Source organism: Pseudorasbora parva, chromosome 20 (assembly GCF_024679245.1).
Source record: "Pseudorasbora parva isolate DD20220531a chromosome 20, ASM2467924v1, whole genome shotgun sequence".
Classification (NCBI taxonomy): domain Eukaryota; kingdom Metazoa; phylum Chordata; class Actinopteri; order Cypriniformes; family Gobionidae; genus Pseudorasbora; species Pseudorasbora parva.
Window position 1 is genome coordinate 29,040,266 of NC_090191.1, and position 23,856 is coordinate 29,064,121.

Sequence of the window (23,856 nt, forward strand, 5' to 3'; positions counted from 1 at the left end):
ATGTCATTTTATTTTTGCTAAATTTTAATTCAACAAAGTAATTCAACTGCAATAATAAAAATATGAATAATACATAGAATTGTTTTATTTGTTTTGGGCATTAGGCTACATAAAGTTTAAAGCTGCTGTCCGTAACTTTTTTGTGTTCAAGATTTACAAAAATGTTATAATGACAATGTACAACATTAATCCATTTTCCAAACCATGTTTGTGTCTTACCCTGAATAATTATAAGTGTTTATATTGGGACTATCTCAGAATGGTCTGGTAGGAACCGCTGCGGAGGAGCACAGTCCCTGCGTGACTTAGCATAGACATAAACAGAGAGAAGTAGCTCCGGCTACAATGTTCTTCCGCAAGACGCATGCAGTTCTGTGTATTAACCGCTAGTGCGCAAATAGTTATGGACTGCAGCTTTAATTCGAGGCAGTTGTATTATGCAGAACGCAAAGTAATGCTGTAACCCAGAAAGCAACATAAGTGTTTGCCCACATCATGTGTATTCAACGTTTACCAGATGTGGGCCGGATCTGGACAGACTGTATGGGAATGCTCAAATGATCCCATAAAGGTAACAAAAATCCCTAAAAAGATCCCCTAAAGCAACAAAAAATATCAGTTCAAACCGATTATCGGTCTCTACACGTGAGTATATTGTACTTATTGTAGTCTATATAGGCTAGATGCCTATTATTATGCATACGGTAGCTACATTGCACATTGTGCATATTCTGGTTTGAACTGTCACTACCACCACTGCATTATTTTTGGAATATGCACCCAAGACTTTTATTTATCACTGCGGTGATGTGACAATAAAATGATCTGATTTGATTTCGAAACTGAACCACATTATCCACACTCATCAGCGCATACATGTGTAAAACACTGCAATAACATAATCCGTGGAAAAGGGGTTGTCGAGTATTTATTTGATATAATTCCTGTCTAGATGATTGATGCTTAGCCTGGCTTCTTGAGTAAGTTTTGTCAAAGTATGGTCTGGCTGACCTCAGAGGAATGAGCTCTCTCATTGCTTCGATGAACAGACAGTGCTTTCACTGAGACTTGGGAGAAGATTTCTCTCCACTAATACCATCTCATAGTTTGCAAGATGAGCCAATAGAAGTGCTTACATAGTACAGTCTCTCTCACACACTTACAGAAAAGTGGTTAGGGGGGACACAGTAGTCAATGTGGGGGGACATGTTAATAAATGGCTGGAATTACTGATTCTGGAAGCTTTTTGAAACCACCCAACAACCTCCTGCTGTGTGTGGTCAGTGTTCACTGGGCAAAGGAGTTAGACTGGCACAGACATGTCTGTGATGTTTTCTCTTGCTGTGTTCATCAAAGAACAATGCTCACTGATGGTGTCTGCAGTGGGTCGGCCAGCAGGACAAGGCTTCATTTAGTGGTAAGCGATATCGTTGAATGACCATTGCTATAATATGGCACATGGAGAGCTGATCTGACACTTCTGGAGAAAAGAAATCAAGGTAGATTTAACCATGGGATGTGACATAAAATGAAATGACACCGTATAGTGGGATAGTTCGCAGAAAAAATGAAAATTACTCCATGATTTACACTTTCGTCTTTCAGACAAATACAATTGGTGTTCTGCCCTGGCTCTTTCAAACTTCATAATGGCAGTAAATGGAGGACGAGATTTTGAAACCTAAACAGTGCATCCATCCATCCATCATAAACGTCCACACGGCTAATGAAAGTGGGTCAATAAAAGCCCTCTGAAGAAAAGTGATGCGTTTGTGTGTGAAAATATCCATATTTACAACTTTATAAACTAAAATAACTAGCCTCTGGCAGACAGCTTACGCAAGCCGACTTACACCAAGAGTAACCCCTGACGCAATGTTGGAGTAGCGTAAGCTTTGACGCCTCTCGTGGTTCAAATATATAGGGCTGGGCAACTTTCTTTTCTTATATTGAAATATATAGACTTTTTTTTGTTGTTGAAAAATTCACATTTTAGACTTCTAATTCATGACTGGGGTTTTTGTTTTCACGACTAATTCATGACTGGGGTTTTTGTTTTTATTTTCACAGTGTTTGCTATCTGCTGCGCTTCTGCGTTCATCAAGTTGTGCGTCGGGTCAACGGTTACTCTTTCTCCATAAATTGATACAAAAATATCCATATTTAAAACTTAAATATGAAAAAAAATCCTTTTCTAAAGTTTTAAATATGGTTTTAAATATTTATATTTTAAATATAAATCATTTTCTTACACAAACGCATCGCTTCAAGAGGTGTTTACTAACCCTCCGGAGCTGTGTGGATGTCTTTTATGGTGGATAGATGCACTTAGGTTTCAAAATCTCATCCTCCATTCACTGCCATTATAAAGCTTGGAAGAGTCAGGCCATTATTTAATAGAACTCGGATTGTATATTTGCTGAGCAAAAGTGGACAATGAATCTAATTAGTATGTACGGGATGAAAAAAACTTCACAAAATTCTTTAGAGATGCACTCTTCAGCAAATCCAAATGAAAGGTAAGTTCCTTAAAGGACTTTTCAGCTAAGCTGACGTTGGTGACATTGCAGTACCATGGTGTTCCTGTGGCTTAACTGGAACAGCATGGTGCCAGCAATGGCAAGTTCGTGGGTTCAAATCCCATCTTTCTGACAAAGAAGTGCACTTAATGGTGTTGAATATGCACTTCTAGTGTACTTCAAATCTTAAAAGTATATTTAAAAAAAAACTTTTAAGATTTTTTTGTCATACATTTACAAATGTGTAACTACAAATATATATAAATACATTAAAGTAAATTTTTAATACCATGAATAATCATCAATGCATCAAACATCATTTAAAGATGTACTAAAATTCTACTCGAATGGGTCAAAAACACTTTCACTGAAACTATAATACACTGAAACACTGAAACTGGGTTCACTGAAACTATAATACATTTTAATTTAATTGTAAATAAATAACACATTACATTCAGTTTGCACTTAAGTATTTTAAAGTATAGTATAATGTAGTACTATTTAATAATAATATTAAAATCATGTATATTAACCTGAGAAGTTAAACAGCTATTTGACTTCACATGGAGCGGTCACTTTATGGAGGTGACCATTTTGAAATCACTTGACTAGCTGAATACTACTTGCATACTATTATGGTCACCCCCTGTTATTAGGCACTTATGCTCACAAAATAAAAAGTTTGTGGCTGATATTGGATAGAACATTACTGCAATGGCATGGGTGACTGCTACATTCATGCCACCAGGTGTCAGTATCAAGTAGGCCTAAATAAGTCCGAAGACGAATGTTATACTGGCCAGCACACCAAACAAAAAATTAATGAGTGCAGGTTTAAGGTCCAACTTTAAATTTTAGATGGACTCAGTCACTGAACATTTTTTTAGTTGGATAGATCTTTTTTTTTTCCTTTTTTTATTTAGTAATCTAGGCCTACTTTGTATGCACAGCCATGTATCATTTGAGAGAAGTCACGCAATCTCTATAAGTACTTAAGGATAAACCCTCTGACTGCGGTTCTTCTCCACAACAGCTGTGAATGGAGAGTAACAGTAAGCTGAGTTCAAACCACAAGATCGTGTTTACAGAATGAATGAATTAAACCCCCTGGTACTGTGAGATGGCTACATGTAAAGTAATACAGTGGGTTTTGTGCTGATGCCTTGCTGTGTGTCTGAGCGGGTCTGATGCAGTAGGCTGACCTTCTCTCTCTCCTTGCTCCGCACTGGGCAGCACTTAAATTCACTGTACCTCTGCCAACTTGCTCTTCTTTGGAGCCGTCTGCCTGCCTGTCTGTGTGAACCCACTGACCAGGGGATTTTTTTTTTTTTCTTCTTCAGTCTCTACAGAGACAATGCCTGCCAGTGTTATCTGTCTGGCTCAACCTGCCTAGCCTGCTGAGTAGAGGTTGAGATGGTGGTGCTTCATTCAGGAATAATATCAAATGATCTGAAGGGGGAGCATTTCAAGTTTGCCTTGAACCTTTAGATGGTTTAGATGCAATAATATGTTGATTAATGTTGGTACTATAGACTGTAAAAAAAGATGGACGATGCATCTTCACTCTCTTCCATTGAGGTAAGTAAAGCCACCAGCGTCCAGTTATGGAAATGTAGAAATTAAAGTTAAAACTCCAATCTCCTCGCGACGTTCTTGGAAAAAGTCTGTTGGTGCCTCAGTGAATACTTTGCTCAGAGGAGCTGTCAATCTCAGCCATCAATCATAACATCACACCCCCATTTTTATTGCATCAAATAGCTAATTAAATCCAAACTTATTTGAAGAACGAACACTTGAACTAACATCTGTGTGATAAAAACTGCCTAAAATGAAAAGGCACAACATTTATTTGAAGTGATTGTTTAGTGTGTCGATGTCCCATTGCATTACATGGAGAGGGCAGGGTTTATGACCTATACTGCATCCAGCCACTTGCCGGCAATCGAGATGCTTTGGCTTCACCTTTCAGGACCTGTGTGGCACACTTGTCTGTTCCGATGGTGCAGTAGGCGTTCACAACATATAAGGGGTCGTTTACACTACACTGTTTAAAGCAGCGCTAGGTAACTTTTCAACCTTCATAATATATTTTTTAAGACTCTTGTGATGATAAATCGACTTACAATAGGTTGAATGACACGTCTGCCATAGCCTGATGGGGTCTGTATCGTTTTTAATCGTACTTTTAAACTTCAGGTTTCGGGTAGTAACCCGAGAAAAAAAAGAACTACAAAATGCGACTGCTTTACGGCATATACGTCACTTCCACCAACACCCACACTTCCTTAAATTCGGACGTGCGAGCCCAACTTTGTTCGTCGGATAATATAGTCATGTCCGAAGCAGCACAGACAAATAAGAAAGAAAAGGTTTTGTTGGAGGAAAGCAATAAGAGGAAACGAGAAAGTGATGGGATTAAAGGCAGAACAAGGCTCAACATTGGACCAGTGTTTGCTCGTCGGCGTGAGCTGAAGGAGGCGTGCCCGACCGATGCTGTCATGCTTGTTATGGTGATTACCTACCGCTCAAACATTGAACTGAAGTATCATATAGATTCTGTAAAACGCTAACCAATAGACTACTATAATGACGCTGGCTTGTAAACGTGAGCATCATGATTATTTGGCGTTTGAAAAAAATAAAACCCATGAAATTATATTCATAAGACATGCTGAAACATATGCCACTGACTGTAACGTTACCTGGGATGAAGACATTTCACACGCGACGCCAGAAGAACTCTGAACTCCTCCTGCAGTGTTTAGGGGAACTGTTAGCGCTGCACCGACCCGCGGCGCCACTTTTATGGAGTTATTTGGCCCGCACCGCACCACTGTATATATTTTTACAACCCACCGCGCACCCGCGACCATTAAATAGACATACGGGGTCCGCGGGTTATGAGACGACCCGCGCATCACTAGTTCAGGGTTATCAGGGCTGTCATGTCAACAAATGCACGCGCGATGGCATCCCCTGTTGTAGGATGACAGCTCTTACGACAGTAGTTGAGGACATTATTTTTTCCAAACTATAGGGGGACCCCGAGAGCAAAAGTAGCCAAGTGCGGCTTTAAAAACTCAAAGCGTTTTTGCAGTTCATTCACTCAGACGAGTGTAAACGCCAATGATATATGGCGATTTGTTTTGGGGGCTTTAAAAATGCAGTAAACAAGACCTTTATCGTCTCTGTATAAACTAAAAAAAAACGTGAATCTGTAAAAACGGTGACAGCATGTGCATATTTGCACAGTCTGCTCCGACAAACTGGGTCCCCCTCGAAATCAGGTCACCTTTAGGACCAAGCTAGCCTGACGTGGTCATACTCAATTCTAGTCAGAATATGAGTCTGAAACTGCTCCATTGGGCTCTGATTATGAGGTGTGTTTCAACCGAACCAGGAAAGACCTCAATTAGATAGAGCTACAACCAATCAGAGCAACGGAGCAACGCATAACGTTAGTTGTCAAATGTCAACAGAGCTCAACTGCGCTGTGTTGCCAAGTCTGCGGTTTTCCCGAGGGTTGTTTACCATGTCCATGGGTTGAAGCGACCTCAATTATGTTATAGACCCAGGAATGCAAATTTTTGCAGGCAACCTTGCCAAAATAGCAAATTTGACCCCCCAAATGTCTTTTTTTTTCTTTTCTTTTTTTGGAGCTGGCATCCAGGCTAAGACCAAGCATTCTGGTTCAAATTGCTATTAATAGACACTCTCTTTAGTGCCTGATTACTGTTCCTACAAAATCATGTTATGATAAATGCTGTTTTACCTATGTTATAATGACAATTTATGTCTATATTAGTTATCTTATAGCATAGCATACAGAGAAGCAATTGGCCTGATAGCTTAGTTCACACATTTGCAATTACCCTACATATATTCTCTATCATCTGTAAAGGTGCGATATGTAGGATTGACAGCTAGTGGTTGAAATAGGTATTGCTGTTCAAATTCTAAATATTGGAGATCGTTGTTTCCCCTGTCCCGCTCGACGTTCGCACAGGTTGCCAGTTTGAGGACACGCAACAGGAGTGAGTGCGATTGACAATGAAAGCTGGAGAGACTTACACACATCAAGAGTAAGTTAATGATTTATCCATGTTTTGATATGCTCTCGCTCATCGAGATTTTTAGATGGATGCCGAGGCTTTTTAGGTTGGGCAGAATCTGTGATCTCTTTGTTTGTCGGCTTCCACGGCTGCAATGAAGAACTATTGGGTAAATTGGCGGAGTGTGGTTTCACACAGATAAAAAATAAATAAACAGACATTCTAACATTTCACAAGTAGAATAACTGGCTGTAGCATTGGTTTTCTGAGAAACAAGTAGATGAATTTAACATGTTTCCTAAATATCTGCAAGCATAAGTTATTTTTATGCTTTAGTAAAGTGAAAATCTTACACACAGCACCTTTAATGTGATTATGTGTTAAATGTCCAAATATTTCAGTTATGTATAAAACAAATTAATGGTGTTCAATTATTAATTTAATTGGCTATTATTATTATTATATTTTAATTAAGCAAGGGTAAGAAATTAAGTTCAATTGGTTTTATTATGCACCATAAGATGTTTTTGTACACATTAGGTAATTTAATTTGTATATACTTAGGATAACCATTAACTTACAGTTTGGGGAGATCCAATTTCAAGGGGGGACCCGATTTGTCATGACACCGGTCCAGAGACACGAAAGCACAGAGTGAATCGATACGAGACACAGAGTGAGAGGAGAAATGATAGCACAGAAGGAATCATATGCCAGCATAAAACATATCAATCCCATTTGAGACATCTTTCAATCAGCAACTTAAAAAATATATATGACATCGTGATATACATGGTCACATTGTAGTTACCTATAGAAAACGGCAATTCATTTTTCAGAATTAACATATAGGCTATATCAATATTAAATTACATTGCTAATAGCTTGCCTGGCATGCAAAGCATTTTTTGTTGTTATTGCGTATCAGTGTGAACGGGGATCGATTTGGTAACGTTGTCATCTATACAAAGAAAAAACATTTTTTAATGTTTTTTTAAAACCGTTTTAAAACATTGTTGTCGTGTAAACGTACCCTAAGAGTCTTAGGCTCAAGCAGGTTTGAGTCTGTCCTGCATCATACTCTTAAATGTTTTTTAAAAAAAATCACTTTTAGCAGATTTACATTTTAATTGTTCAATTTTGATGTTGATGACTCATGTTGTACTACACATATTTTTAACCAATCAAATGTTTTCTAGAATGAGAATGTCCCGCCCCCTAATACTACCTGCAGCCCTAATACTACCTGCAGCCAATCTCATAGCAAACCATGGTTAGAGTATGTAACTTAATATTACTGGTTTTAACAAAATAGTGGATAAACCCTTTGAAACGGTCCACCCAAACATCTAGTTTAAACAGTAAATGCATCAACACATAAAAGAAAACTGTTCACCAAGTTATTTCAATAGATTTATATCAGGCATACACTGTATATTGGTGTGAACTTTAATGCATACAGGTGGCAAAATGGCATCCCATAATGCCTGGAATGTCACCATATTTTATGGTGAATATCCCTCAGTTGCAGTTGCTATAAAAATTTTTAAAGCAACAAATGGATATAAATAATAATAATAATAATGGATTCAGAATGTATTTCTAATTAAATTGCTTATTCTTGTAATATCTATAAAATGTCTTTCCAGGCATCTATACACACAACACAAAGGACCTTTCTGATTAAGTAACTCAATACGATCCACCTCCATAATGCATTAACATTGGTGGAAACGCGGTCCTTCATTTAGCATGCAAGACAAGGACTGCAATCATTCTGTCAGCTACCATTAATAATAACCGGATACAATGCTTCCTGTAGGAATTTCATAAACTGAATACTGTAAGCCTCTGATTGGGTGAGACAGATAGAAGAGAGTTAGTGTCTTTGTGCTTTGTGAATGCATGTGTGTTTGTTCCTCTTGTCTTATTTCATGATGTGTTATCAAACTGTCATCAGTCAAATGGGATGTTTTGCCATTCAATCTGTTTAAATATCCTCCTCTGATGGACGTTCATGTTGGGTTTCAAAGTTAGAAAGCAGTGAAATCAAAGGTTTATGAGACACTTATCACCATTATTTCATACATTAAGAAAACAGTCACGGTGGGTCCTGCCTGGGAATGTCATCTGTGTAAAACATTTGACTTGCTTTTTCCACACCCAGCTTAATGTTGTTGTGTGTGTCGCTTTAAATCTGCGGAAAGAGAAAGAAAATGAGAAACACTTCATGCTGATACTAATTGCAAAATTAACCTCAGGTGTGTTCATATAGGAACAATACATACAATTAAATTACTTTATTAAATAAATAGAATAAAACAAAAAATAAATGCATAAATATATAGGCTTGTGAAATATTTAAAAGGAAAATCAAGAGCTTTGCATCCCATTCAACTTTTTTTTTTAAATGTTGTATTTAATATTACTTTATTAGCCAAATATTAATAGCATTTCAGTGCATTTCATTTTTATTTAAGAATATTTGTTGTTTAATTTTGTAAGACAAAAACACCACTTGATGTTCTGTTCCTTCTAGTTTTTTAAGTTCATATGCAAGAAATCACAGGCCATTTTGATAAACCCATGCCAGCTTGTAAGGTGCAATGAAAGTACAATCTTATCAGTGGATTGCAAGTTTCAGCTTTTACACACATTGCCAAATTCTTGCCCTTTATCAGATGAGTAAATGCTCACTGAACCTGTGAACAGGGAAGCCCATGCCGTAAATGAAGATGGGGCAGGGTTGGGGATGCTCTCCCCTCTTGCTGGCACAGGGGATTGGGTGGGGTGCCTCTCTACCCGCTGCCTGGCACTGGGCATTTCCAGGAGTGCGTCTTTGCCAGGCCTCAATTACGGGGGAGTCATCCAGAACATATTGTAGCAATTACAGCTTCATATAAATCAATATGCTTCTGCTTAAAAAAGTGATCTGATCCCAGCATGCTCTGGATCAAGTCTCCTTCAGGTCCATTTTGATTTCTCTCTCCTTTTCTAAAGGCAAGAGCATTATTTCACATTCGTGAGTGATTAAGGTCATGAACTAGCTTCACATTTTTTGATTTTATGTAACCATTAACTGGAGCCATGTTGGAGGTTAGTGGAGGCTATAAATACGGAGTCAATTTTATTGGCAAACAAGAATTTGGTCTTAATTTGCAGCATAAATATTTTTGGGAAATTGAAATAAGGTTTTATTCTAGATGTCAGTTGACAAAGTGAAATATCAGAAACACACACACACACACACACACACACACACACACACACACACACACACACACACACACACACACACACACACACACACACACACACGTGCGTGCGCGTGTGGGGACTCTCCATAGACATAATGTTTTTTTTGTACTGTACAAACTGCATATTCTCTCCTCTTACACTAACACTAACCCTACCCCTAAACCCACCCATCACAAAACATTTTAACATTTTCAAAAAAACTTATTATATATGCTTTATAATCTTGTTTCCTCATGGAGACCTCATTTTAAGTCGGGGGTCGTGTGCATTCAGGTTGAAGTCCACACCGGTACAAAAACTACACACACCTATTAGAATCTACATATTCCATGTGAGCTCACAGATATTCAGGTAAGACACCACACACACACACACACACACACACACACACACGTAGCCTTCACGTAGCCTATTCACGTAGCCTATAGTGTTTCCTCCATGTTTTATGGGGACTTTCCATTTTCTATCCCCCTACACTGCCCCTGCCCCTAAACTTACCCATCACAGGAAACATTGAGCATTTTTACTTTCTCAAAAAAACTCCTTCTCTGTGATTTATGAGATGTTTTCCTCATGGGGACCTAAAAATGTCCCCACAAGGACAAGGATTTTGGATATTACCATCTTTGGGGAAATTTTGTCCCCTTAACATAGGGATTACCAGCACACACACACACACACACACACACACACACACACACACACACACACACACACACACACACACACACACACGTCTGGTTCACTATCTTTGTGGGGACTCTCCATAGACGTAATGGTTTTTATTCTGTACAAACTGTACATCCTATTCCCCTACACTGCCCCTGCCCCTTAACCTACCCATCACAGGAAACATTCAGCATTTTTACATTTTTACAAACAAAAAAAACAAAAACAAAAAAAAAGTATGCTACTGAATCCATTTACATTGTGGGGACCGCTGGCTGGTCCCCACAATGAAGGTGATCTCAGGTTTATATTATATTGAATTAAAATGAGAGTAATTCAAATTAATTTAGACCCATCGTAAGTGCTTTACATCATTTGTTATATTACGCCATCTTGTGTAGAAAGATTGTACTGCAGCTTTCATAATTATAATAATAATAATAATAATAATAATAATAATAATAATAATAATAATAATAATAATAATAATAATAATAATAATAATAATAATAATAATAATAATGTCATCTCCATTAAATTATTAAGATCAATGAGAAAAAAAGGAGAAAATGTATAGTGGTCAAGACAATGATTTACACTTGAACCGACAAATTGATTGATATATCAGGAGAGCTTTACTAAGGTGGGAAGAACAGCGAACAGCGTCTTTAAAGGAATTTGAGGACTTCGTGTGTGCATGTATGTGGAAGAGATACATTCATTTATTAAAGATGTCTAAGGTAACTAGGGCATGTTATAATAATAAATGTGTGTAAAGTGTGTTCGTAGGACAGCGAAGCACGAAGTGAGAGCGAGTGGAGCTCATACCCTCTCATATATCATCACAATACACAGTCCCAGCATTTTTTTCCTTCATCTATGGTGAACTACACACACACACTCATAGCGTAGCCCACTTGCTTAGGAAAAATAATGTTGTGGGTTAAACTAAAAATGTATGAACAAACTTAAAGTGTTCCACCATATGACATGCAAGTCTTTTTAAGGGTATAAATACATATATTTGATTACATGTTATTATTAATATGACACTAATGAAATATGGACAGGTAGGCCTATATTAAGCAAACAAACAAAACAAACATACAAATAAATATTTTGATGCATAGTTTTTTTAATTCCTGGTATCACATCACAAAATACCCAGTACTTCACTATAATAAGATAGAACAATATCTATATTACACATCTCTAAATGTCTATCATAAAATGTATTTGTGCTTTTGTAACTGTTAAAATCTTTTTTCTATTCCATAATAAATAAGAGATCACTTTGATCATATAAACACCTCACTGATTCTTGAGATAAGAGACCAAACATGTTTTAGATAATAAAAAAATAAACAAAGGTCTTAAATGAACCATGTAAGGATATATTTATTCACTCCATAACTTAATTTGTGTCAACTCCGTCAGACAAAGCATGCTAATTTAATTGAATCTATCCAAAAACAATGTAAGATCTTCAGTATGTAATACTGGTTTTCAGTAAATAATCTAAATCATAAAATACATTCTCTGTTTTTGTTTGTTTTTTCTATTATGAACAACACAGTTTCTAAATTCCTTAATTCTCCTCCCTCCTTTAAATATTAAACATATATCACCAATTTTCTTAGGTATTTAAGACATAATACCATGTAGTAGTTCCATTGATGTTTTAACATTTTTACACAATAAATTGGAAAAATAAATAAATAAGATAGTTCTTTCAAAATGAACAAAAACCTTCACCTGACGGTGTAAAATACAATATTGACGGTGTTGACAAAGGTTAAGCTGAAGCAAAATATGTAAATTGAATCATGAAATAGCAATAGAAGAATTAGATCGTGTTGGCAAAAAAACTTTTCATTAAAAATCACATTGTAGAGACTTTTTGTCAACCATCAGACGTTATAAAACATGACAGAGTTGATGAATGACAGAGTTGACAAAATTGTAAGTACCTAACCAGGTGTTGTACAGTGGAGCAATTTAGTTTTTTTCCTCAGTTGTAGCTGCCTAAATAAGCATACAAATGGCAAGATTTATCCCACAATTATTTGCTATTTGCAGACACTATTACACTGCAGTGACGGAGTTGACTTTGACTTTTGCTGTGAACGGAGAGACTTTTATTGTTTGTTTTAAAATATTTAAAAAAAATATGGCTTCCATGTCCTGCTGTGAGATCCACAACAAGCAGGAAATAGCAAATGCTCCTCAGAGTTAAAGCTGCCCTTGACACAGCCTGATTTATTCAGAATTATAAAAAATCCTGACGGAGTTGACGCAAAGTGAGGACAACTTTTATAATGTGAAATATAATTCAATATTTACTTCTTGTATTGTTTGATATCTTAAAGATCTCTGCCTTTTAATGTAACAGTGTATTTTTTAATTTGTTGCATTTTTAAACACTTTGTTTGGCAGTTTTACATTGTGACCTCGTGCTGAGGGCAGGTTAAATTATATGTTTATAGTATATAGAGTGTGCTTTTGAAATAATAATAAATAAACTATTTAAAAGAATAAGCAATAAATGTCCTGAGTATACAAATTTCCCTTAGATGTAACTTTTTAGGCATTTTTATTGTGTTGACATTCTTACTTTTTTAACATCAATAGGGCTTTTGTGTTTTGGACATGTTTTGTTCCTTATCTCAAGAATCAGTGATCTACAAAGAAATATAACATGGATTTTAAGGTTCCCTTTTTTTAGATGGATTATCTCCATCTAATATAATATAACTCTAAGCTTGTGCGCTTGGAATGGAAGACTTTTACACACTAAATCAGTAATAATCACTATTATCTGCTAAAATGAAACATCAAATTACAGCATAGAAATTTCTTTAAAATGGTATACATTAAACATTGACATTTCTTTAAAAATAAATTTTCTACCACAAAAACATACCTTAAAATATCTATAAATGTCCTTCAGGAGTTTAAAGAGCTTGTGCAATTTGACAGAAATGGCATATTATGATATTATCAATAGCATCAATAATGTGCATTTATAGTTCCACTGAAAGGTAAATCCAACTATACTGTCAGCGACGAAATATCTCATATACCTCAGCTAGTGTTGAATGAAACAATGAAACAGTAATGAAACAACTCATGAACTATATTGATTGAATGGTTACGGATTATTAGAATGAAGTGTATTTGAGAAAATGTGACAATATAGAGGCATCTGAGGGATTTAGACTTTTAAACAAGATATTGCTAGTCAAGGTTTTTTTGTACAAAACAAAACATACATCAACATGGCAGGTGATTATTCCATGTATCCACACATAATGCTTTTTTGTTTAATGTGCATTTAAAATGTGTTGAAGAGCTTGTGTACATTTGACAACAGTGAGGTTCCTTTATATGATGCAAGACCAGTCACTGGATGTCCGTCCATACTGCAATAGGGCAAAAATGTTATAACAATGAAAACAGAATAACAAATTCACACAAAACCTCATAATCATAATGTATGAAAAAACATAAATAAGTGTTCCACCATTACAGCAAATAAAAATAACCAAATATTTATATTATAATATGTGGTTGCTTTTAATATGTGTACAGTTGCAAATAAAGTATGTGAACCGCTTGCAGAATCTGTGAAAATCTGGAGGAAAAGAGTGTTGGGCAGTTTAACTGCTCAGGACAAACAAGGGACTCATGAACAACCATCACAAAGCAAAACAAAAACAGCCGTGGGTCATTCAGGGAACGACACACAGTATTCAGAATCAGTGGCTCATAAATTATTGACTGGAGTCATTTTAATAAATTCAGTTTTTTTTTTCTTGTGGACTATATGTAAAAAATTTTACCTGAATATCTGTGAGCTCCTTTAACAGTCTGGAAGCAAGTGGAGGGAAGCTTCCATCACATGGAATATGTAGATTCTAATGGGCAGAAGATTAGTATAAGATAAAAATATTTCAAAACAATTGGCCAAGTTTTTGACCCAGAAGTGGATATCTGTTGATATGCCAGCATGTTTTGATAATGAACTTGTGTACATGCTCTTAACATCTAAAACAAACTAAACTCACCTCTCCCTGATATAAGATCCTGCCAACTGGACTAACGACACAAGCTGTTCCAGAACCAAACATCTCCCTCACTCGGTTTTCCTCCAGAGCCTGCTGAAGGTCAGCCATGGTCAAATAGCGTTCGGACACTTTAAACTCACCCTGTTAGTAAAAAAGAAAGCCAACCAATTTGAACCAATGCAATACAAAAACTTTGATACATTTTTTTTATCATTTGGCACATGATTTTGTTTTGTTAGTTCTTCCTTCTGTTGTTATGGTTTTTAAGGGTACGTTTACATTCAGACGACATCATTGTCAAAACGATACTCATTCACACGGATTCATGAAAATTATGAAAAACCCTGTATTCTGCTGCCAGGCTATTAGATAGTTATAGACTACAGTTTTCGTTTTTGTTGTTTTCAAAAACTATGTTTTTCTTACACAAATGCATCGCTTCGAAGGCCTTTATTAACCCCCTGGAGCCATGTAGGTTACTTTTATAATGGATGGATTCACTTTTTTGGATGCACTCCCATTCATTGCTATTATAAAGCTTGGATATAATATTCAAGTGTTCGTCTGCAAGAAGAATGTCATATACACATGACTTGAGGGTGAGTAAATCATGAGGTAATTTTCATTTTTGGCAGAACTATCCCTTTAAGGGTACATATTACTACTCTAATATGCACATTTAAAGGGATAGTTCACCCAAAAATGAAAATTTGATGTTTATCTGTTTAATCTGTTTATAGTTTATCTTACTCCCAGGGCTTTCAAGATGTAGGTGTGTAGACCCCATGACATGCATTATACGAGCAACGGTTGGAGTTAAACATCTTCATTTGTGTTCTACTGAAGAAACAAACACACCTACATCTTGGATGCCCTGGGGGTAAGCAGATGAACATCACATTTTCATTTTTTGGTGAACTATCCCTTTAAATGGTACAAAGTGGTTCCTTAAGATATGTTTTTTTCCCCACATTATTTATCTGACAGTATGGTTTTTACCCATTTGCGAGCAAGTTCTAGGATGCTTTGCCGTGTAACGCCCGGCAGAATTATGCCATCTAGAGGTGGTGTTGTGAGCTCCTCCTCTGGAAAAAGAAAGAAAAAATCCATTGGTTTTTACATTCTAAAGGTTTGCTCAAATACCATTCGTGTCTCTTATGAGGAAATGGCAAAGTTGCTCTGAACTGTCACTTTCTTTTTGACCACTAGAGGTCAAGCAAGAGACCGAGAATCTTAATCATCACTGATTTGTAGCCTTTTGAAGGTCCTGCATATTTACATTGAGCTCCATATACTTTGACCTTCCACATACTCCACATATATTGTCTGTTAAAGTAAATATACATCACCAATCTATCAAGACACAGAGTGAACGAGTAACTTTTTACAAATGTTTGATTATCAAAATTCATCACCTCCTTTCTCATTGATCCAGTGGAGGAAAAGGTTCATGGTGCCGACCTCTGTGATCTGATGGTTGTCCCCATACAGCCAAAGAACCTGTTGACAGCCGTAATCCGCAGCCTCATACTGGGCATAGATAGACGCTCCATAGTTCCTTAAAAAAATGTAGGTTTTACACATTGTATCTTCTTCACAATCAGACTTCTGTCTTCACCCTGAAAAGCCCCATTGTCCTGCTGCATTATCCTTACTTCAGAGGCTGACACAGCACTGGCTGCTTTGCTGAGACTAGTTCTGCTCTCATGTGAGACATTTTGAGCCATGTGAGCCACACCGCACAGATTTAAAACATGGCCGTTAATCTAAAAGTTTACTATGAGGCTTTCAAAATTAAACCAAGCTTTCAGGATTTGGATCAAAGGGTAAGAACGTGCCTATAAGTGTGCAACAATGCTCCTCATTCATTTTGATGTGTTTTGTAGTGTTTTGTAGTAAAATACAGTCATGCAGACACAAACAGTGAAATATCTCTCGTTGAGTTGCTTACCCTCCCATCTTGCAGTCTCCTGTCCCTCCTCTCCAAGCTCGGATGTATTTAGAGTCGGCCCACAGAGACACTGGTTTAGCTCCTGTGCTGAAGTACGAGCCCACAGGACTGAGGATGACGAACAGCAATGCACTGGAGGGTTTCTTCACACCAAGGGTTGGCTGCACACACATGCAAATGTAAAGAGAATATTGGAGAGAATTTAAAGGTGTCATGAACTGTTTTATTTTTTTTATACTGTTATCTGAGTTCAACTAATGACGTTTGTGTGGTTTTTACATTCAAAAACATCATAACTAATAAGTAATATAGGCTATTTTCTACACTGGTTTTGAGGCTCTCTCCAAAACGCTGGGTTTTGATGGGCGTGCCGTGCCACACTGGAGACTTGGAAGTAAACGCCCACAGCTAGGATTGGATAAGATTTGCATATTTAATGAGCTTAAATGTCTTTATCAAACAAACACAATGATCTATTTCTCATTCACCTGCAATTGACTGGAATATTATTTCTGCATTGCATGGCCCGGCCAATTGGTCGATATAACTGTGAACCGTGCACACACACACACACACACACACACACACACACACACACACACATGTTGGTCTATGTGGTTTACAGGGACTCTCCATAGGCGTAATGGTTTTTATACTGTACAAACCGTATTTTCTATCCCCTTACACTGCCCCTACCCCTAAACCTACCCATCACAGGAAACATTCTGCATTTTTACTTTCTCAAAAAAACATCATTTAGTATGTTTTTACGGCCATTTGAATTATGAGGACATTTGATATGTCCTCATAAACCACATTTATAGTGTAATACCAGTGTAATACCCATGTAGTTATACAAATTTGTGTCCTCATAAACCACATAAACAGGCTCACACACACACACACACACACACACACACACACACACACACACACACACACACACACACACACACACACGTGCACACACCCAGATCAAAAACAGGCTTACGTTTTGGTAGCCAATCTGGAAAACAAATAGCCCCGGGACTACTATACATATTAAATATACTATATATATTACATTTATATCCATGAAAATATTATGGAGTTAGCTATAGTTATAATTTTTTACAGTATATTACACCAAATGACCAGCTTTTATTGCCAGTCAAAATGATCAAATCATTATATTTAATAAATTATTCTCTTCTGCAGATTATTACATGATTGAAAAATATTAAGAATTTAAACAAATTTACACAGCAAGAAGAAAAAAGCTTTCTATGAAAGAGGACAACTTTTTTTTTAAAAGTTGTGAAGTTAGTTTAGTTGATAATGATATATAGAGAGAATTGAACATTTAAGCTCAGTAAGCTTATTTTTTTAATAGCTTTATTTATTGATTTTAAAGATTATTTGTATGACTGTATAGGCTATTTATATTAATTTTAACAAAGTGCCTATTAATGATTGATTAACTAAAATGATAAATGTGTAGTTGATTAAGGGTAATTACATAAATTATATCTAAATCATTCAAAGTGATTATTATTATAAATAAGCATTGTTAAAAGCCAGATGCTTTAATCTTTAAAAACCATTTGCTATGTTGGTGACCTTTAATTTGGAGCAGAAACAGGGGAAGTGACTTTATTGCATCAGAAGTGTGTCACTTTACTCACAGCTGATTGGTCCAATTTCAGTTTGAGATCTAGCCATGGAGCGTAAGTTACTATGGCAATGAACATAGCTAAAAGCCAAACCACTTTAATGGTACCTAAAACCCAGGATTGGCACAAATTAAGCTTAAACATATCTGGCTAGCCAGCTTCATGGTATAGACCCCTGGTTGGCATAACTAAATAAACACTTTGTTTGGAACTGCATGTTACATTGACAAATTCATAAATGCATGTTCAGACATTAATATACATTTATGAAATATACAAGAAATTTAAAGATGAAAATAATGAGTTTATTGCAAGTTTTGTAACCTCTGTTCCCAGGAAGGTAGGACGGATGTACAAACTGGCAGAGTCTGAGTGAGGAACCCAGTCCTGATCCACCTCCACCAACTTCCTGATGCACTCCAACAACTCTGCGCCATCAAAACTCTAGATAAACAAAGCAAATGAGAAACAGAACTGCTGTTTAGTGTCACCGTCTTAATTATATACCGAATGTGATGGAGGAAAGAGGGGAGAGACGTCAATCTTACAGGCAGACAGGACCTGTGGGCAGACTTCTGCATCCGCTTCATATTCAACATGGGTCTGAAGAGACGCACTTTGTTATCTGCCCCCCGGTACGCCTTCATGCCCTCAAAAAGCTGCACACAGTAGGCATTTACATTTAAACATGAATAAACTGTAATCAGCTGTGGAAGTTATTTTATTTGATGTCTAACCACACAGATGGCGAGGACACACCTGTATAGCGTAATGCAGGGCAGAACATCCTGGATGTATGGACAGGTTCCCAAAAGGCTGGATATGTGGCTTTTGCCAGCCTTCCTCAAGACTCCACTCGATGGTCAGCATGTGGTCAGTAAAAACAGTCCCAAACGTCAGGCCATTCGGGTCAGGCTTTGGCTTATGGGTCTTTGCTAACTCTATCACTGTGTCTGCGGCCTAAACAGAACGTGGCCAAAAATAATCAGCATCAGATGACATAACTGCAACAGCCAAGACATTTTTACAGAGACAGAATAGGGTCAGTCTATGAAATCCATCCCTTTATCCCTCTATTTATTTCTATGGATCTCTCTCCCTGACAGAAATGCACTCAAACGCTAATATTAGAAACTCTCACAGATTACATGTTCCTTCAGCAGGATCTGTAATCCAGGATTATGGTGGAAAGGTATCACACTGCTGTAAGTGTTTGTTTAACTGAGACTGTCCACACCACAGGCAGCGACTGACTATTTGTCTGTCTGTCTGTCTGTCTGTCTGTCTGTCTGTCTGTCTGTCTATCTATCTGTTCATATGCTTTATGGGGCTGCTTTATTGCAGTTTTGGACATCTGCCTAATTCATGGACTGCCAATTAAAATAAAATCAGCTCTTGAGTCAATGTATATAATTCATTTTCAAGGTGCTGACTCTTAAATCAGTGCTAATCGGAAGACTGTGCTATCTGACACCTCAGTACAAGTGCTTTGTGAGTACCTGACTATAAATATGCTAGATCCAATTGAATAACCGTCAATCTCTGCTGAGTCTCAAGTGCAATCATGTGGGAGATTTATAATGGTGGTCAACAGAATTGCTGTTACTGTCATCGGTGACAGTGTTTTCAGCTCTTTAGTTAGTATACTGATTAGTACTTTTACTTAGAAGGATCAGACACATTACTTTCTTGAAAAGCTATCATTTTGTAGTGTTGCATTAATCATCGATTCACTATTTGACCTCATCCACTGCAGTCTTCAGTCCTTTCAAGAGGCTTAAATGTGATAATCCTCATCAATAGGAAAACAATGCTCTGCACACTGCCATGATGAACCCATAAATACATGTTTTTGCAAAAAAAGGGCTATATTAGCAGCATCTAACATGTTTGTGCCTTTTGATCTGATGCCTCTTGTATGAAGAAATAATGTCAGATGACCATTGATCAGTCACAACATTACCAGATTGAGGCATTCCTGTTTGACATCTGATATTCAACTAATGCGATGTGCACTTGAAATTATTACATTAAAGCATGTACTGTATCTTAAAGGAATAGTCCACCAAAAAATGTCAGTATAATCCATCATACAGAGCTCTAATGAGGACATGATCATGGAAAAAATATTAAATTGGAGGAATATATTATATTTTTCAAATTCACTCACAAAACTTTTGCTTTTCCTTGAAATATTTAGGTTCACTTCTGTTCACCTTTCCATGTGAACACAAAACAAGTGAGGAAATAATATAAGATTCAGGAAAAACTCATTTGCTTTTGTGAACGAACCCAAACTTTCTCAGTAACTTAATATTTTATTAGAAAATTAACAAGAAATTGTGAGCAAATGCACACAAAAAGGATTGAAATATATATTTTTTACCCATCTATATTTTATTATCATATTATCATATGACTTTAAACATTTAAAAACATAGATACTTGAATGATATTTTATAGAGTTCTTGTTTCCATTTTCCAGCTTGTAAGCTTCACTCCCCATACTGTAATGAGAACTATCATTGACCAGCAATATAAACAATTTAAATATTTACTACCAAAAATATATACTATTTTAATATTAGATAGTCTCCCATTCCTAAATGAAGGGACTCCTTATTTGAGCCTGAGGCATAATTTCAGAGGCATGATTTTATACCATGTTTACTTTGAGGCAATGAATGGTGTGATTTAGCCTGTGTTGAGAAGAACTTAATCACCACCTGAGTCAGAGAAAGTTAGAGACAGAGGCCATGCCCAAAGCCAAGCCAAGCCAAGCTTGATTGACAGGGCTTACAGTGATCTAAGAGGCTGGATTCTGTTTTACTCAGCACGGGACCTTGTGGAAGAGCCAGGGCCCTTCTGCTAACTGCCAAAAAGAAGGGTCTAAGGTCACATTTTGGACCCATGGAAGCCAAAATATGCCATATATGGGAAAAGAGGTCAACTCAAGACAATAGGACTCAGAATGCTCTTTTGCTATGTTGTGAATGTTTTAGAAACAGTGTGTAGACACTGATATGAGATCAGAACAAAGGTGGATTTATCCAAGGAATCAAGATTTGACTGAGGAGGAGAGTTTCTAACTGTCTGGAGTATCAATCAAACATCAGAATGACTCCACTGGACACCATGCTAAAGGCAAGTGCTGTATCTTATAGTCTATATATATGGTAATAATGTGTGTAATATGCCATACCTTAAAGCTAGAGGCATTGTCAGCCACACCATTATTCTCAAGCTCCTAAAAGGAAACAAACATTTAACATATATTAAATATATAATAAGTATAAGAATATTTGAAGCTGGAATATGCAATCAGATCCTTTAATTTCCAATCTGATACATTTCCAAACTTCTCTGGCACTTTAAGTACTTTAAAAAAAGAAAAGGTATATTATTACAATGCTGCGACTTTTCACTGACTTTAAGCACTTCTCTAAAACATCTTCCCTTACGAAATATCTGTCACATCATGTTTATTATTTTTAAGATTAACTGAGTCATCTTCATTTCATATTTGAATTAAGTATGCATATAGCTGCGATATAAAAAAACTGATAAATTATATATACATATATACTGTGTATTTCTAATTTAAAATCTAAATATACAGCTGAAAACATACATACTTGAATGAAACTAAAAAGCTTAGAAACAGACTGAAGAAATCAAGATGCCAAAAATGTCCTGACCTCTGTCCTGAAACTGAAACCAAAACCTTTATTCAGTATAGCTGTTTATAGAATGATTGCAAACCGAGTTTCAGACTTCAGCAAAAGCTATAATTAAGTTAACGTCTTAAGATTAAAGACTGTGCTGTGGTGAATCAGAAAAAAAGAAAAAGAAAAAATGTGAGCATCACTGGCTTAATGTCAACGGACAAAAAGATAAAACATCCAAGTCATGGTGACATGCAAAAAATTGACTTTGTGCTTTTAAGGTCTAAACGAAAGAGTGAAAAGTATAATTTTTTGCCTTGGAGACGCAATCAAGCAACAATACAAGCATTATGTTTCAATAATACTCCAGTTAATTACAAATTAACCAAAATAATGCTTAAGTAATAAAGTTAGAAAGTCATGATGTCAGCTAAATATCTGCTAAATTAGAAAGTCTGCTAAATATGACCTTTTACTCTGGATGCCTAAATTAAACTGTAAGCTGTGAGTAAAAAGCAAGAATTATAATTTTTAAATGCAAGAGACCACTAAAAATCACAATAATACCTTAAAAAGTAGTCTATATAATTAAGTACTTAACACCTGATGAACTCACCCACTCAGACATCATCACCTTTCATGAAATGAACTTGAAGTGGAATAAAAATGATCTGTGTGAGTGAGCCGGTTTTTTAGTAACCAATCAGATGTGTTGAATTAAAGGCGCACCTCCATATGTGTCCTTCACTTGCAATGTTTACAGAAGATTTGTTGCTTAATGATCTGAAAAGAACGCGACCGTTAAAAACAATAGCCAAATAACAATAGCCAAATAAATGTGCTAGAATATATATAGGCTATATATATATATATATATATATATATATATATATATATAAAGCACGGTAAGTTCGATTTAATGTTTTAGCCTACATAAATTAAGCACAAGAATAAAACACAAACACACAATAATATATATATGAATACCAAGATCTTAATAGCCTATTCCAAGTGCCTTTAACCTGGAAAGCATCAAATGTAACCGGAACATATTTTTATATTTGACTTAAATAAAGAAGAAGAAAAAAGAAACCCTGACAGGGGACTTTGCTTCCCCATGTCATTAGTGACGTAGGCTATGTGTATCAATAGCCAACGGCATCATGTGCGTAACCGCAGCGTGCATCTGACGAAAGCATGCACTTTAGAAATAATAACCTACATACAGCTACGTTATATAACACAACATATTTTCTATATGTCACAATATACGCCTGCGTTGTTATCCATTTCAATACAATACAGAATAATGCATAAAAAATGCGAAAGACAGAGATATTTCGTTAATATTTTGCTTAAGGCACACGCATGACAACCGAGCGTGCATTTGCAGGCATACGCGGTTCTAAGTAAAATATGATGGGGTTTAACTCAATTTATCATCAGACTCGCGAAGGTTGAAACGCTAACGGATGCGATGCGCTATTTACCTTGTGAGAATGAGAGGATGGTGCGCTCGTGGCTGATGCAACGCTCGCCATGATGAATGCGTGCCCTCTGTAAACCTCTTACAGATTACACCATATCAACGCAAGTGTGCCAAAACAAACAAAGCATGATTAAAAAGTGTACTATAATGAAAATGCACGTGTTTTGTGGCTAATGGTATGTGCAATCATTATAAATTACAATGACTGCGGAGAAAACATATTTGCAGAATATATTGATATATGAAAATATTAAAATATTGTTAATTAACAGGGACAGGTATTTAAACATCAACATTTCAGTTAAAATATATTTAAATATATACGGCACACGGGATAGGGCACTTTTTTTACTTCTTCCAAGAAGACACTCGACTGCAACCTGCAACAAACAGCACTTTCCTCTTGATGTAGAATGCCTGAACTACAATAAAGCCTAGACATACTTCTAAATTTTTTATATAATATATGCACATGGTCACAAGTTTTTTTGTTGTTGTATATAGCATACGTTAAATATGTGTTTGTTTGAT

General features: G+C 36.3%; 1 protein-coding gene across 3 annotated transcripts; it reads right to left on the minus strand.

Annotated features, from left to right (window-relative positions):
- Window positions 1-8,012: 8,012 nt before the first annotated feature.
- On the minus strand, window positions 8,013-23,437 carry bcat1 (branched chain amino-acid transaminase 1, cytosolic). Of its 3 annotated transcripts, none has more exons than XM_067426939.1 (11): window positions 23,327-23,437; window positions 21,374-21,418; window positions 18,931-19,131; window positions 18,720-18,830; window positions 18,496-18,615; window positions 16,520-16,680; window positions 15,984-16,126; window positions 15,568-15,653; window positions 14,569-14,709; window positions 14,344-14,418; window positions 8,013-8,771 (listed from the first exon to the last, which is right to left on the minus strand). In XM_067426939.1, exons 1-11 carry the CDS (start codon window positions 23,375-23,377, stop codon window positions 8,766-8,768), a joined length of 1,140 nt encoding a protein of 379 aa, XP_067283040.1. In that variant the 5' UTR covers window positions 23,378-23,437; the 3' UTR covers window positions 8,013-8,765. The 3 variants fall into 3 exon arrangements, with proteins under 3 accessions (XP_067283040.1, XP_067283039.1, XP_067283041.1); XM_067426938.1 differs by lacking the exon at window positions 8,013-8,771 and adding an exon at window positions 13,078-13,923; XM_067426940.1 differs by lacking the exons at window positions 8,013-8,771; window positions 23,327-23,437 and adding exons at window positions 13,078-13,923; window positions 22,453-22,549.
- Between the last annotated feature and the right edge of the window lie 419 nt (window positions 23,438-23,856).

What these genes read in the sequence shown, in the direction of transcription:
- bcat1 (XM_067426938.1), bottom strand. Translation starts at nt 23,377, where the DNA reads ATGGCGAGCGTTGCATCAGCCACGAGCGCACCATCCTCTCATTCTCAC. An exon ending in CCCTGCATTACGCTATACAG is followed by an intron (nt 18,831 to 18,930) that starts GTGTGTCCTCGC and finishes TACTGTGTGCAG; the next exon opens with CTTTTTGAGGGCATGAAGGC. An exon ending in CTGGATCAATGAGAAAGGAG is followed by an intron (nt 15,654 to 15,983) that starts GTGATGAATTTT and finishes TTCTTTTTCCAG; the next exon opens with AGGAGGAGCTCACAACACCA.